Source organism: Stenella coeruleoalba (genome assembly GCF_951394435.1).
Source record: "Stenella coeruleoalba genome assembly, chromosome: 2".
Classification (NCBI taxonomy): domain Eukaryota; kingdom Metazoa; phylum Chordata; class Mammalia; order Artiodactyla; family Delphinidae; genus Stenella; species Stenella coeruleoalba.
The window spans coordinates 115229263-115242671 of NC_137147.1; the positions used below are offsets into that span (position 1 = coordinate 115229263).

The following is a 13409-nucleotide window of genomic DNA, read 5'->3' on the forward strand; positions in this document are numbered from 1 at the left end:
GATTTGATTGAATCTGGTGAAAAATCTCAGAATTATCTTTCCCTCCACCTGTGGCCCATTGGGCTACAACAAGGCTGTTTTCTCTAATTCTCACTTCTAATGGGTCCTGCATGCAAATAGACTCCGTGATGCTTGCCAAATTGGCTTTCAAGACATGACAAAATCCTAGGTTGAATAAAGCTTAGACTCTAAATCAGTACTTCACTATTTAGAAGAGCCTAATGTTAATATGGGTTCCAAGGAAAAAGACGTCCATAATCACGGGTAACACTGGTTTCCACCAGTTAAATAGATTTTGGGGGGAAGAAAGAGGGGAAGAACAGCAACTTTATTATATAATATAAATTATAAAATTATTTAAAATAATTTATTATTAAAATATACATGGCATAAAATCCACTCATTAGAGTAAATGATTTTTAGTAAATGTATAGAGTTGTGCAACAACCATCACTATAATCCAGTTTTAGAACACTCGCAGCACTTCTCTGGCTCAACTTCCCTCAAATTTACTGACAGTCACTCCCCGCTCCCAGCCTGGCCCCAGGCAACCACGTATCTGCTTTCTGTCTCTGTGGATTTGCCTGTTCTGGAGAATGTCATATCAGGGAGTCATACGCTACACGACCCTTTGTGTTTGCCTTCTTTTACTTGGTGTAATGGTTTTGACGTTCCTCCATGTTGTAGTATGCACCGGTAGTTTGTTCCTTTCTCTTGCTGGTTATTCTTCCATTGCATGGATATACCACCGTTTGTTCATCCATTCATTAGTTGATGGACATTTGTATTGTTCTCAGTTTGGGGCTATTGTAAATTATGTTGTTATTTACATTCACATATTAGTCTTTGTGTGGGCATGTGTTTTTATCTCTCTTAGGTCGGAATTGTTTGGTACGTGTACGTTTAACATTTTAAGGACGTGCCAAACTGTTTTCCAAAGTGGCTGAACCATTTCTTATTCCTACCAACAATGTATGAGGGTTCTAGTTCATAATATCCTAGTCAGCACTTGCTATCGTCTGTCTGTTGATTGTAACTATTCTGATGGGTGTGTGGTAGTAGCTCATTGTGGTGTGAAATAGGTTTTTATTCAGGTCTTCTCACAGCTTTTAACATAGCCATGTGCATTATGAATCTCTGAAAGAAAATGGTGAATAGAGTATGCAACATTTCCTAAACTTATTTGCTCTTGAAATTCTTTTTTTTCCCCTGAAATGAGCATATTAAAAGGCCTAATGTTCTGCAGAACACATTTTGGGAAGCATTACATCATTTGATTATAACATTATTTTTAGCTTCGTTCTATGTGATATTTAGTCATGAACAAGTGTTTACCACGCGATGATTTTGAATCAGATAGCATAGACGCAGAGGTTAACAGAACGTAAGAGTTAAAGGAGGATGCTTAAGAGATTTGTGCTGGGTCATTTTGGAGAAGCAGTGGTTCTCATGAATAACTAAATGTCAGTTTGTTTTTCTCTGTGATTTGTTCCCCAGCCCAGTCCAGATGGGCCCCAGATCTCAAGTGGAGTTAGGCAAGGCTCAAGCTGAGATCCTGGCTACAGTTTCCTTATCAATCCTCAGATAATAATCATAACAACAACAACAATCATAATAAAAAATCAAATTTATATTGATCACATCCGTGCCAGGCACTGTGCTAAGCACTCTTCATGGATTATCTTCCCAAATCCTCAACGTAGGTACTAGTATTACAACCATTTTACAGGTGAGGAAACTGAGGCACAGAGTCGCCAGTAGCTTGCGTACAGGTAGCAGGAAGTGGCAGAGTCGGGATTTGAACCTGGGGCCTTAACACTAGGGGTTGTGTTCTTGAACCATTCTGCTATATAGCCTACCACCCTCCAAAAAGGCAGATCAGCCTGAAAAAAGACTTGTCTGTCTGTCTTTCTTTTTTTAATTTATTTATTTTGGCTGCACTGGGTCTTAGTTGCAGCATGAGGCTTCGTTGCGGCATGCAATATCTTCAGTTACACACACACACACACACACACACACACACACACACACACACGAAAACTTCTACCTGGTTTTGTTGTCTCTAGGTTTTCACTTAAAAACCAGGACACGCATTCCCACCAGGAAAATCTTTCCAGATCCCTGCTCTGCATGACGCTACTTTACTCACTTCAACAACAACTTCAGGGCTTCAACAACTTCAAGGGAAGCAAGGGCTTCCCTTGCTCAAAGGAAAATTCTCAGTCCCTGAGCAGGGCATTCAGACTGATTGCTATTTCCCTCCCCAGTCTGTCTCCCATAATCGCCCCTTCTTGGATCCTCTGCTGTGGGCAGATGCTTCATTGCTGCCAAAACAAGTGAAGCCATTCCTACCTCTGTGCCTTTGCTTCTCCCTGTTCTCCTTGTTTGCTTCTCTGAGCCCTTTCCTGCCCTTGAAAATCCCCCAATCTCTAAGATGCTATTTCAGCAGAACTCAGCTCATAGCGATCCTTCCCTTCTCTGAACCTCCTTGGAGAACCTACAACCTGTGACTCTGGTCATCTGTCCAACCTCTTCAGCCTCAGTCTTGTTTATTGTAAACTGAGTATAAAAACAGGGCTTCCCTGGTGGGGCAGTGGTTGAGAGTCCGCCTGCCGATGCAGGGGACACGGGTTCGTGCCCCGGTCCGGGAAGATGCCACATGCCGCAGAGCGGCTAGGCCCATGAACCATGGCCACTGAGCCTGCGCATCCGGAGCCTGTGCTCCGCAACGGGAGAGGCCACAACAGTGAGAAGCCCGCATACCACAAAAAAAAGAAACAAAAAAAACAAAAAGAACAGCCCCTGCCTCATAGGGTTCTTGTCCCAGTTGGAATATGTAGAGCACATGATAAACTTAGCATTGTACTTGGCTCAAAGCCACAAGGCAAGTGCCCAATAAATGAAAGATAATATTAGTGAGAGTTAATATTAACATTTAATTTTTATGACTGCATGATGCTTTGTGTTGTTTGACTCTCTCATGAGGGGTGGACATCTTGAGAATGGGGATCAAGTCATGTCATAACTAATACAATGCCTTAAGCACCAGAGATCCTGGGGAATGTTTGTTGAGGATGGGCAAACAAACTTGAACTTGAGAGTCAGAAGCCCAATGTCAGTCCTAGCTCTGCAGGCAGCTCCTTGTCTGACCCTGACTTGTCTCCTTGGACTCCTAAGTTTCTTCCACTGTACATCATCCCTAACATTCTCTCTGAAGCTGGCTTCAAATCCAAGCCCTGAAATTGATTCTCTGTGTTACATCAGGCACATTCTTTAACCCTCTTAGCCCTCAGTTTCTTCATCTGTGAAATGGAGAGAATAACATTGCTTCACTATTGGCTGTGAGGATAAATGAGGTAATGCTTGTAACATGCTCATCTTAGTCCGCAGTTAACAGCTGCTCTTCTGGTTGTTTTATTATTGCTGTTTAGCTTATAATCATTAGACTTGCTGATGTTTTTGAATATATGAGTTTCCTGGTGCTGCCATCACAAAGGAGTACAAACTGGGTGGCTTAAAGAAAGAAATGTGTCGTTTCACAGTTGTGAAGACTAGAAATCCAAAGGCAAGGTGTTGGTTTTGATTGATCCTGATGAGAGCTGATTCCTTCCGAGGGCTGTGAAGGAGAATCTGTTCCAGGCCTCTCTCCTTGCTTCTGGTGGCCTCAGACATCCCTTGTCTTGTCAATGGTACCCTCCCTGTGTCTCCACATCATCTTTTCTCTATGTGTGTCTGTCTCTGCATCCAAATTTCCCCTTTTTATAAGTCACCAGTCATATTGGATTAGAGCCCACCCTAATGACCTCATCTTAACTTGATTATCCTTATAAAGACGTAGTTGCAAATAAGGTCACATTATGAGGTACTGGAAGTTAGGGTTTCAATATACCTTTTTTTAGGGGGGAGGGGTCCCAATTCAACCCATAAAGGATTAATAGCTGTACTCTCTAGAAAATACTTCGCTGAAAAAATGAGTTGGCATTTCTCAATGAAAGAGAAAAAAACCCCACAGCACTTGACAGTGAGTCTTCCCGACTCCACGACACCTGACATTCACAGCAGTTCATTTAACTGGATCAGACGAGTGGAATTTGTTTTGACAAAGATCTGCTTCTTTCCACAAAGCAAGTCCCAGGACCTTTGCCCCGAGTGGTATTTCCCACATGTGCTTTTGGAATTGCAAATCTATCATTTTTAGTTCATGACATTTTTGCAGAACCCCCAGGATGGAAATAACACACCAGATCTCAGGCAGTTGGCGCGTTCTTTCTCCATTTTTTATAGCACTCTGCAAAGCTCTCATGCTGTTTACATGTGATTTATATTCCTCCTGTGGTCCTAAATGCATATAATAAAAACAGATTTAGAATATTAATTTGGCATGGTTCAGGCCAGCATGGCCTAATACAAATTTATTTACTGGGGATGGTGAAAAATCTGAAAGGATGAAGTGAGAATCAGTTCTCAGTAAATATTTCTTGCTGACTTTTTACCTCACTGTTTCTCAAAGCGTAGTCCACTGGATTCCTTATGACGTCTGTGGAAGTTGCAGATTTCCAGGCCCCATTCCAGCTCTGCAGGTTCAGAGTCTTTGGGGGAGGGGTGCTTGGATTTGCATTTCTAATGAGCCCCTCATGCCCTGACTGGCTCTGGCCTACCCTGCGTTTGAGAACCACTAGTGTCTGGCATCCCCCAGTAGATATCGCTTGTGTTTTCGGAGTCAAATGAGTTCCAGAGCTGGAGTCTGTCCAGGGCTGAGGGCAAGGAGAGCCAGGCAGACAGGTGTAGGGCAGGGGGTCCAGGGATACCCTGTGGGCACGGCAAGGGCAAGCGTGTCCAGTCCTCTGTGGGGTGGCGTCGGCTGAGCTTGGGGAAAGGACAATGTGGGTTTCGGGTGTGACAGGGAGGCCTGGAAAGGTTGAGGGAACGAGTATGTACTTCACAGCAGGTGGGTTGAGCTGGGGAGTGGATTTCTGGCAGCCCTGATGAAGAGATCTGAGCATCCATCTTAGTCTGAGGGTCTGGCAGTGGGGAGAGTTGAAGTGAGTTAAGGTGTCCGGGAGGGGTCTGGCCTCCACCTGGGGGGGCTGCTCAGTAAGAAGCTGGGCCTCAGAGCCACTCGGGGAACCGCGTGACTCAATTTCTGAGCTTGAACCAGTCCCTCTACATGCATTCTAGAATCTGTTTTCTAAACTCCCCGGGGGATCTAGTGTGACAGACCCTTGGAACAGCATTTGGGAAGAACGACAGCCATGGAAAGAACTGACTTTGGGTATCAGTGGACCTGGTTGAGTCCTGGTTCTGTGACCTTGATCTAACTCCACCTGAGACACAGTTTCTTTATCTGTAAGATAAGGAGGCAAACACATTTTCTTTCTTTTTCTGATTGTTGTAGGAATTAGGGATAAGGGATGTGACACATTTAACACAGTTTCTGGTACCCAGGAGGCATTGTTAAATGGTGACTCCATACCTTGTGAGAACTGGAATTCTAGGGATGTAATTAGGACAGGGTCTGTTGGGCATGGAAATCAACAGATGGACCCACTGATTGGAATTGGGATATAAGGTAGGGTCTTGGCTCTGACAATACTGGGTCTTGGTTTCCAGAACTGGAGCTAGAAAAAAAAAGAGCAAAATAACATCAATGCTTAAACAGTGTTTACCAAGCAGGTCAGGCACTGTTCTAAGTACTTTATGCACAGCCTTACGGGTTAAGTACTATTATTATCTCCATCTTACAGATGAGAAAATTGAGGCTCAGAAAAATATGTGCATGATCACATGGCCATTATGTGGCAGAATCAAATTTCAGGCACAAGCTCTCTGGTTCTGGGTCTTTAGCAACTATTCTTGCCTATTTAAGACAAGTACAAGGTCAGAGTGGCCCTGGAACCACAATGCTGCGTTTCAAAAGTAAGCTGAGCCCTGGGAAAAATGGTCCTGGATATTTCTTTGCCATACATTTCTAGATGTAAAATTGTACAGCCACTTCATGCCAAAGTTAGAAAAGCTGGCCTCCTCATAACAGAAGCTGAGCTGTAATAAACCTGCCCTGTTGCCAAAAGCTTGATCTACCCTAACAGAAAACCCATAACACAAAATCGTCTTGTATTGAAAATCTCTTGCTCGCTTTATATTTCATTCTTGTATAAGACTTGACCCCTTTCATGGGTTAATCAATGCTTCCAAGGGCCTCTCTAACCACTGCTCTTTTTCACCGGTTTAAGGCTCCTTCATTTGGTATGAATCTGATGTCTAACCAAGATTTCCTCCACATTACACATGAAGCACTGGCACTAATAAACATATTTGTTTAATTCTGAGAGTATTTTGTCAGAATTTCCACATTTCATAACATTCTTCTCTTTCCTTTCTCTGTACTCCAGGGTATAACCTTCAGTAGCAGAACAAACCAGGCCAGTCAGCAAGTTGCCAAGTCCCACAGACTCCTTGTCAAGGAGAACAGCTGGACCCATTTCTAATCAACGTCTCCAACACAATACCCTTGGATTGCTGCAGGAGACCAGACCAGGATTTGAAACTTTCCAAAGACTTCCAATAGACATTGAGTGCACATGGATACTTAGGTCGCCTTTGAGACCAAGGCGAAGAATACAGGTGTCACGTTCACCCAAGAAGTCTACGTTTAAACAACTCTGTACATAGAATGGATGATGTTTATTGAAACAGCCCAAACCTCTTTCACAGTGCAAGGGATATAGCTCAAGAGGCAAGCAGGCAGTCCCAGAACCAAGGAATGGATGACTACAAATATCATGACAACTATGAGGGCTATGCCCCCAGTGATGGCTATTATCGTGGTAATGAATCCAATCCAGAAGAAGATGCACAGAGTGATGTTACAGAAGGCCATGATGAGGAGGATGAGATCTATGAGGGCGAGTACCAGGGCATCCCTCACCCAGATGACATCAAGGCCAAGCAGACCAAGATGGCGCCCTCCAGGGTGGATGGTCTTCGGGGCCAGGCAGACCTGATGGCCGAGAGGATGGAAGAAGAAGAGCAGCTGGCCCACCAGTACGAGACCATCATTGATGAGTGTGGCCACGGACGCTTCCAGTGGACCCTCTTTTTTGTTTTGGGTTTGGCCCTGATGGCTGATGGCGTGGAAGTGTTTGTGGTGAGTTTTGCCCTGCCCAGTGCAGAGAAGGACATGTGTCTGTCTAGTTCCAAGAAAGGAATGCTTGGTAAGTAGAAATTTTCAAAGGTCATTCTCTTTGTGGCATTAAAATCTGAAGGGGAAAGAGCAGTAAAATTTGTATAGCACCTGTCACTGTTAGGTATCTTAAATCTATCATAGTGTCCTTGCAACACTATCATTTTACATCCATTTTGTCACTAAGGTATTTTTATCTCAGAGAAATTAATAGGCACAGGTTTACAAAGCTAGTAAGTATTGGAGCTTGGGTGCCTACCCAGATCTGTCTGAGTCCCAAGCTCTTAGTTCTTCTTTCCAAGCCTTTTTTTTTAAATTGAAGTATAATTAATGTACAATATTGTATGTTACGGGTGTACAACATAGTGATTCACAATTTTTAAAGGTTATGTTCTTTTTTCCAAGTCTTGTTGCCTCCTTGAGAGTCTGGTTTCTGTCTTTTTCATGTTAAACCATCTTCCATAGCCAAATGACAAATTCATTTTGTGTGTGGCAAGCCAGGGGTCTCTTCCACTCAGTACTTCTCTCTATGTCTTTCCAGAACCTGATAGCATCTGCTCCTGGTTTCTCTTGTATATAAGTGTTAGTGGGCTGAATGCCCATGTGCCTTGGCGATGAATACTGGGCTGAGCCACCCACAGAGCCCCTTCAGGCTGTTGGGGATCACGCTGTGAAGCACAGATGGATTCCATGGGATGGAGGACCAGCTTTGCAAATCATTGATGAGACTAGCACCATCAGAGCCAAACATCAGATATCAGGGCTTGCGGCACAGAGGATTCTGTGAAGTTAGAGAGAGGATGGGCATAAATTGTGTGACATAGAAGAGATTCATCAAAATATAGACAAAATAGTCTTGGTCATTAAATGTCCTGCAAAACATATTCATTCTCTAATTTCAGAGTCCATGCAATTGATTGTTTAGCAAATATACAGCTACAGAGAGCTTACTGTGAGTCAGGTTCTTCCTCAAGACGGAGACATAGTTATGACCCACAAGAACTCAAAATCCATCTAACAACTTAGTTCATTCACTCAAAAGATATCTCTTACTTGTGTACCATGTTTTAGTCTTTGTGCTCAGGCCCTGGGGAGAAAATATTGAACAAGGTAGATGTAGTCCTTGACTCTCAAAGAACTTACATAAAGTAGGACAAACAAGCATTAACGAACATAGAGAATTATCTGATTATGGTAGGGATACCTGCTATGAAACACTTTGTGCCATTCTGGTCCCAATGCCTGCTGTAGAGCAGGGATTGACAAACATTTTCTCTAAAGCTCCAGATGGCCTCTGTCACCACTACTCAACTTTGCCTCTAGCACAAAAGCAGCCATAGACAATTTGTAAACTAATGGGCACAACTGGTTCCAATAAAACTTTATTTACAAGAAAAGGCAGTAGGCTGAATTTAGCTTATGGGCTATAGTTTGTTGGCCCCTGATTTTGAGCCACAATAAATAAGATTGGGATATAATATAAAGAAAATATCTGCATAGAGAATTGTCCCTGGAGGCTCTTAAAAATGGTTTTACAGTCTCACAGATAATAGAGATCAGACTTGTGGTTGCCAAGGAAGGGGAGTAGGGGAGGGAAGGAATGGGAGTTTGGGATTAGCAGAGACAAACTATTATATATATGATGGATAAACAGCAAGATCCTACTGTATAGCACAGGGAACAATATTCAATATCCTGTGACAAACCATAATGGAAAAGAATATGAAAAGAATATATGTATAACTGAGTCACTTTCCTGTACAGAAGAAATTAACACAACACTGCAAATCAACTATACTTCAATAAAATTTAAAAAAAAAGAAAAAAGAAAAATACGGGCCAATATCCTTAAAGAATATAAATGCCCCCCCCCCAAATCAACCTTAAAGAAGTAAATTCTGACACATGCTAAAACATGGATGAAACTTGAATTATGATAAGTGAAATATACTACTCACAAACACACACACACACAAATGGTTTTATCCATTCCTGCTTAATTAAAGAGACATTTAAAATGATGAGAACTCTGTCAGATACGGCCATCAGGAAACCAGAAGAGACCAAGTATATGCAAACAAAAGAAATGACTCAATAAGCAAGACGTCACCCAGAGTTTTTAAACACCAACAAAATTTTATTTTTTAAAAATTATTTTTATTATTTTTTTATCAACAAAATTCTGCTGTGTTTCTCTAAGTTTCAATAGATTTTTTAAAAAGGGCAAAAACCAAACCAAAACAAACCCCAACCTCCTGATCAAACCAAACCATCCCCAATTGATCTAAATATTTCCAAGACCATTATTTTGTTTTGTGACATTCTCAACTGAAACCTTGGGTCCCTATTAGTCCAAATTGGTATGTCAGTAACGCTTTCACTCCCTCTTGTTCTCTCTGCCACCCTGGTGCCCAGTAACCTCATTAACAGCAATGGTAACAGCTCCTGCTGGCTCCCAGGGCAAATGCTAGGAGTTGAGGGAACATGGTCCCAATCTGGAGAGCCCACATTTGTGCAATTTTACTTTCAGTGTTTATCATGAAGATGCTATGACTCAGCCCAAGAGGGGCAGGCAGACCCCTGAGCAGAGATGGACTCCCGATGCACTTTTGGGGCCCCCTTTATGGATCCAGGGAGGTGGGTGTTTGGAGGGTCTCGTGAGGCCGGCTCTTCTATGTGCTGTCTCATGTCAGCTTCATAGTCACCATGGTGCTTATAGGATTTTTATCCCATTTGTACACATCAGAAAACAGGCTCAGAGAGCTGTATTTAATGTCACATAGTAATTGCTGGAGCTGGGATTTCAACCCAGATCTTTCTGATTTCAGGGTCTGTGTTCATTCTGCTATACCATACCGCCTTTCTTTCACACATGGTCTTTAGGAAGGAGGTCATGCCATGGGGCAGACTTCTTTCCAGTCATCAAGCATCCCATAGATTACTTGAGCACCATGGATTGCTTCCAACAGAGACATAGCATGGTGTGGGGAATAGTGGTGTGGACACTGGTGTCTGGCCACTAGGGTTTGGCAACTGGCTATATCATTTATTTTCCAATGACCTTGGGCAAGTCATCACTTCTTTAATTATCAGTTTTCCAATATATGGAATAGGGTAATGATACATCTGTTGTGAAGATTCAGTGAGATAAAGCTGGTAAAGCAATCAGCTCTCCATGCCCCTAAACTACTGTTTGTTCTTGTTACTTTGTATTATGACAGTCTCCCTTCAGCATTTACAGTGAATTATAGTTGCAGTGAGACAATGGAGCAGCCTGGACCTGCAGCCAGGTGGCCTGGGTATGAGCCCTTGCTCTGTCAATTCTTAGGAGGGTAACTTTGGGAATTACTTAGCTTCTCTGTGCCTTGGTTTCCTTCTCTGCAAAATGGAGATACTAATGGTATCTTACCTCATAGGGTTTTTGAGGGCTAAATGGATTTAATGCATTTAACTTGCCTGAAACAGTGCCTGCCCATAATAGGTGCTCATTTTAGTTATTATTGTTGAGGTTGTTATTATTACTAAGTTGATTGCTTGATAATGATGACTCTTCCAAATTCAGGACTAGATTTCCTCAGGTGACATTGCATATTTCTTTAACCCAAAGTTATTTATAATAGGCTTTTAAGGTCAGGCTTCCCTACCTTGGCTGGTGAAAAGGCCTTTTCTGTTCAAGTGCTAACCCAGTTCTTTCTTTCCCCTTCCTAGCTGTTTTTTTTTTTTTAAGACAATATTTTTTTGAGAAGTTTTAGGTTCACAGACAAATTGAGAGGAAGGTACAGAGATTTTCTTTATGCCCCTTCCCCCCACACATACATCATCTCCTATTATCAACATCCTCTAGCAGATGTACATTGTTACAGTTGATGAACCTACATTGACACATCATAATCACCCAAAGTCCATAGTTTATTTTTACTTTAGGGTTCAATCTTGCTGTTACACATTCAATGGGCCAGACAAATGTGTAATGACATATATCCATCATTACAGTATCATACAGAGAATTTTCACTGCCCTAAAATTCTTTGTGCTCTGCCTATTCATCTCTCCCCCCTTCCCCAACCCCTGGAAACAACTGATTTTTTTTTTTTTTACTGTCTCCATAAGGTTTTTTCTTTTCCAGAATTTCGTATAATTGGACTCATATAGTATGTAGCCTTTTCAAATTGCTTTCTTTTGCTTAGTAATATGCATTTAAGTTTCCTCCATGTCTTTTCATGGATTAATAGCTCATGTCTTTTTAGTGTTGAATAATATTCCATTGTCTGGATGTACCACAGATTATTTGTCCAGTCACCTACTGAAGGACATCTTGGTTGCTTCCAAGTTTTGACAATTATGAATAAAACTGCTATAAATGTCCACGTGCAGGTTTTTGTATGGACATAGTTTTCAGTTCCTTTGGGAAAGTATCAAGGAGTGTGATTGTTGGATTGCATGGTAAGAAAAAGTTTGGTTTTGTAAGAAACTGCCAAAGTCTCCTAAAGTGGCTGCGCCATTTTGCTTTCCCACCAGCAATGAACGAGAGTTCCTGTTGCTCCACATCCTCGCCAGTATTTGGTGTCTTCAGTGTTCTGGATTTGGTCATTCTGATGGGTGTGAAGTGATATCCCGTTGTTTTTTTTCTCTTTTTGTGGTACGCAGGCCTCTCACTGTTGTGGCCTCTCCCGTTGCATAGCACAGGCTCCGGACGCGCAGGCTCAGCGGCCGTGGCTCACGGGCCCAGCCGCTCTGCGGCATGTGGGATCTTCCCGGACCGGGGCACGAACCCATGTCGCCTGCATCGGCAGGCGGACTCTCAACCACTGCGCCACCAGAGAAGCCCTATCCCGTTGTTTTAATTTGCATTACTCTGATGACATATGGTGTGGAGCATCTTTCCATATATTTATTTGCCATCTGTATACCTTCTTTGGTGAAGTGTTTATTAAGGTCTTTGACCCATTTTTAAAGAAGGATTTTGTTTTCTTATTGTTGAGTTTTAAGAGTTCTTTGTAGGTTTTGGATAACAGTCCTTTATCAGATGTGTCTTTTGCAAATATTTTCGACCAGTCTGTGACCTGTCTTCTCATTCTCTTAACTCTCTTTTATTTTAAAAAGAAACTGGGGGAGTTCCTTGGTGGTCTAGTGGTTAGGACTCGGTGCTTTCACTGCCGTGGCCTGGGTTCAGTCCCTTGTGGGGGAACTGAGATCCCTCAAGACCTGCAACTCAGCAAAAAAAAAAAAAAAAAAAAAAAAGGAAACTGAAAGTGATATGCCTCTGGACTTGACTCCTAGTTGATGTTCCAGGGGAAGAATTCAGAAGGACAACTCTTCCTACCCCCAAATTCGGGCCTCAAATTATAGACTATTTTGTTATTTTCTTCCTGGAAATGGATGAACCATTCAGAAAATAAAAGAAGCATCCCCAGGCCAGGTAACAAAAATATCTGGGTACCGCTGTGCCACTTTGCTGAGGTTTTAGAAAGATGAAAGTTTGCTTCCTTGAAGGGTTGTGTTTTTAGTGAGTCACTTGTCTAGAACTGTCTCAGTTGGGGAAGAAGAAGTCCTGTGAAAATGTTGTTAGCATCGAAGGGCCAGCCCTGCTTCTTATAAAGTGGTTGGTCCCCTTTAAGACAAAAAGAATGCATTCATTTGTTAATTAGACTCTTTATTCTTATTTTTAAAAGAATTGCTGGACATTTCCGCATGCCTGTATTCCCTCTATGGCAATGCAAGACAGGCAGGTCCCAGCACTCAGTGTGTTTTATTCTAATGGTGAAAATAGAGTTCATACAAGAAATATAAAATACCAAACAGCACTATGCAATTATGCAATACAATATTCAGTATTATCCCTGTTATTCAAATATGAAGAAAACAGAGACAGTGTAAGGGATAGAACTTGAGGTTGGCAGGTTGTAGAGTTAAGTGGCTTGTTTTTATATCTGCTCTGCTGTCTAGTGGTTGTGTGACCTTGTGCTGAATTCTTCCTCTCAGAGTCTTCCATGATTTTAGGTGGTTGATGAATGAATCTATCAATATATTTCTTTTTAATCCCCTTCAGGTATCAATATTATTTATGTATTTTCTAGCTATATGTAGAAAAAATCATTTAAAATGACTTAAAGATAGGAAGTTTAGGACTGTCTGGCATGACATTTGCTTTTTCAAATGACATCAAATTGTTGGCATCTCTAATCATTGTTTCCTTATAGCTAGGATACCACTTAGTATTGATGACACA

At 41.9% G+C, this 13409-nt stretch overlaps 1 protein-coding gene across 1 annotated transcript in view; it reads left to right on the forward strand.

Moving 5' to 3' along the window:
- Nucleotides 1-13409, forward strand: part of SV2B (synaptic vesicle glycoprotein 2B) — a 204363-nt gene that overhangs the window by 120880 nt on the left and 70074 nt on the right. Inside the window, exon 3 of the mRNA XM_079911967.1 lies at nt 6390-7211. Within this exon, the coding sequence (XP_079768093.1) occupies nt 6761-7211 (451 nt within the window). The 5' untranslated portion in view covers nt 6390-6760. The remainder of the gene's footprint in view (nt 1-6389; nt 7212-13409) is intronic.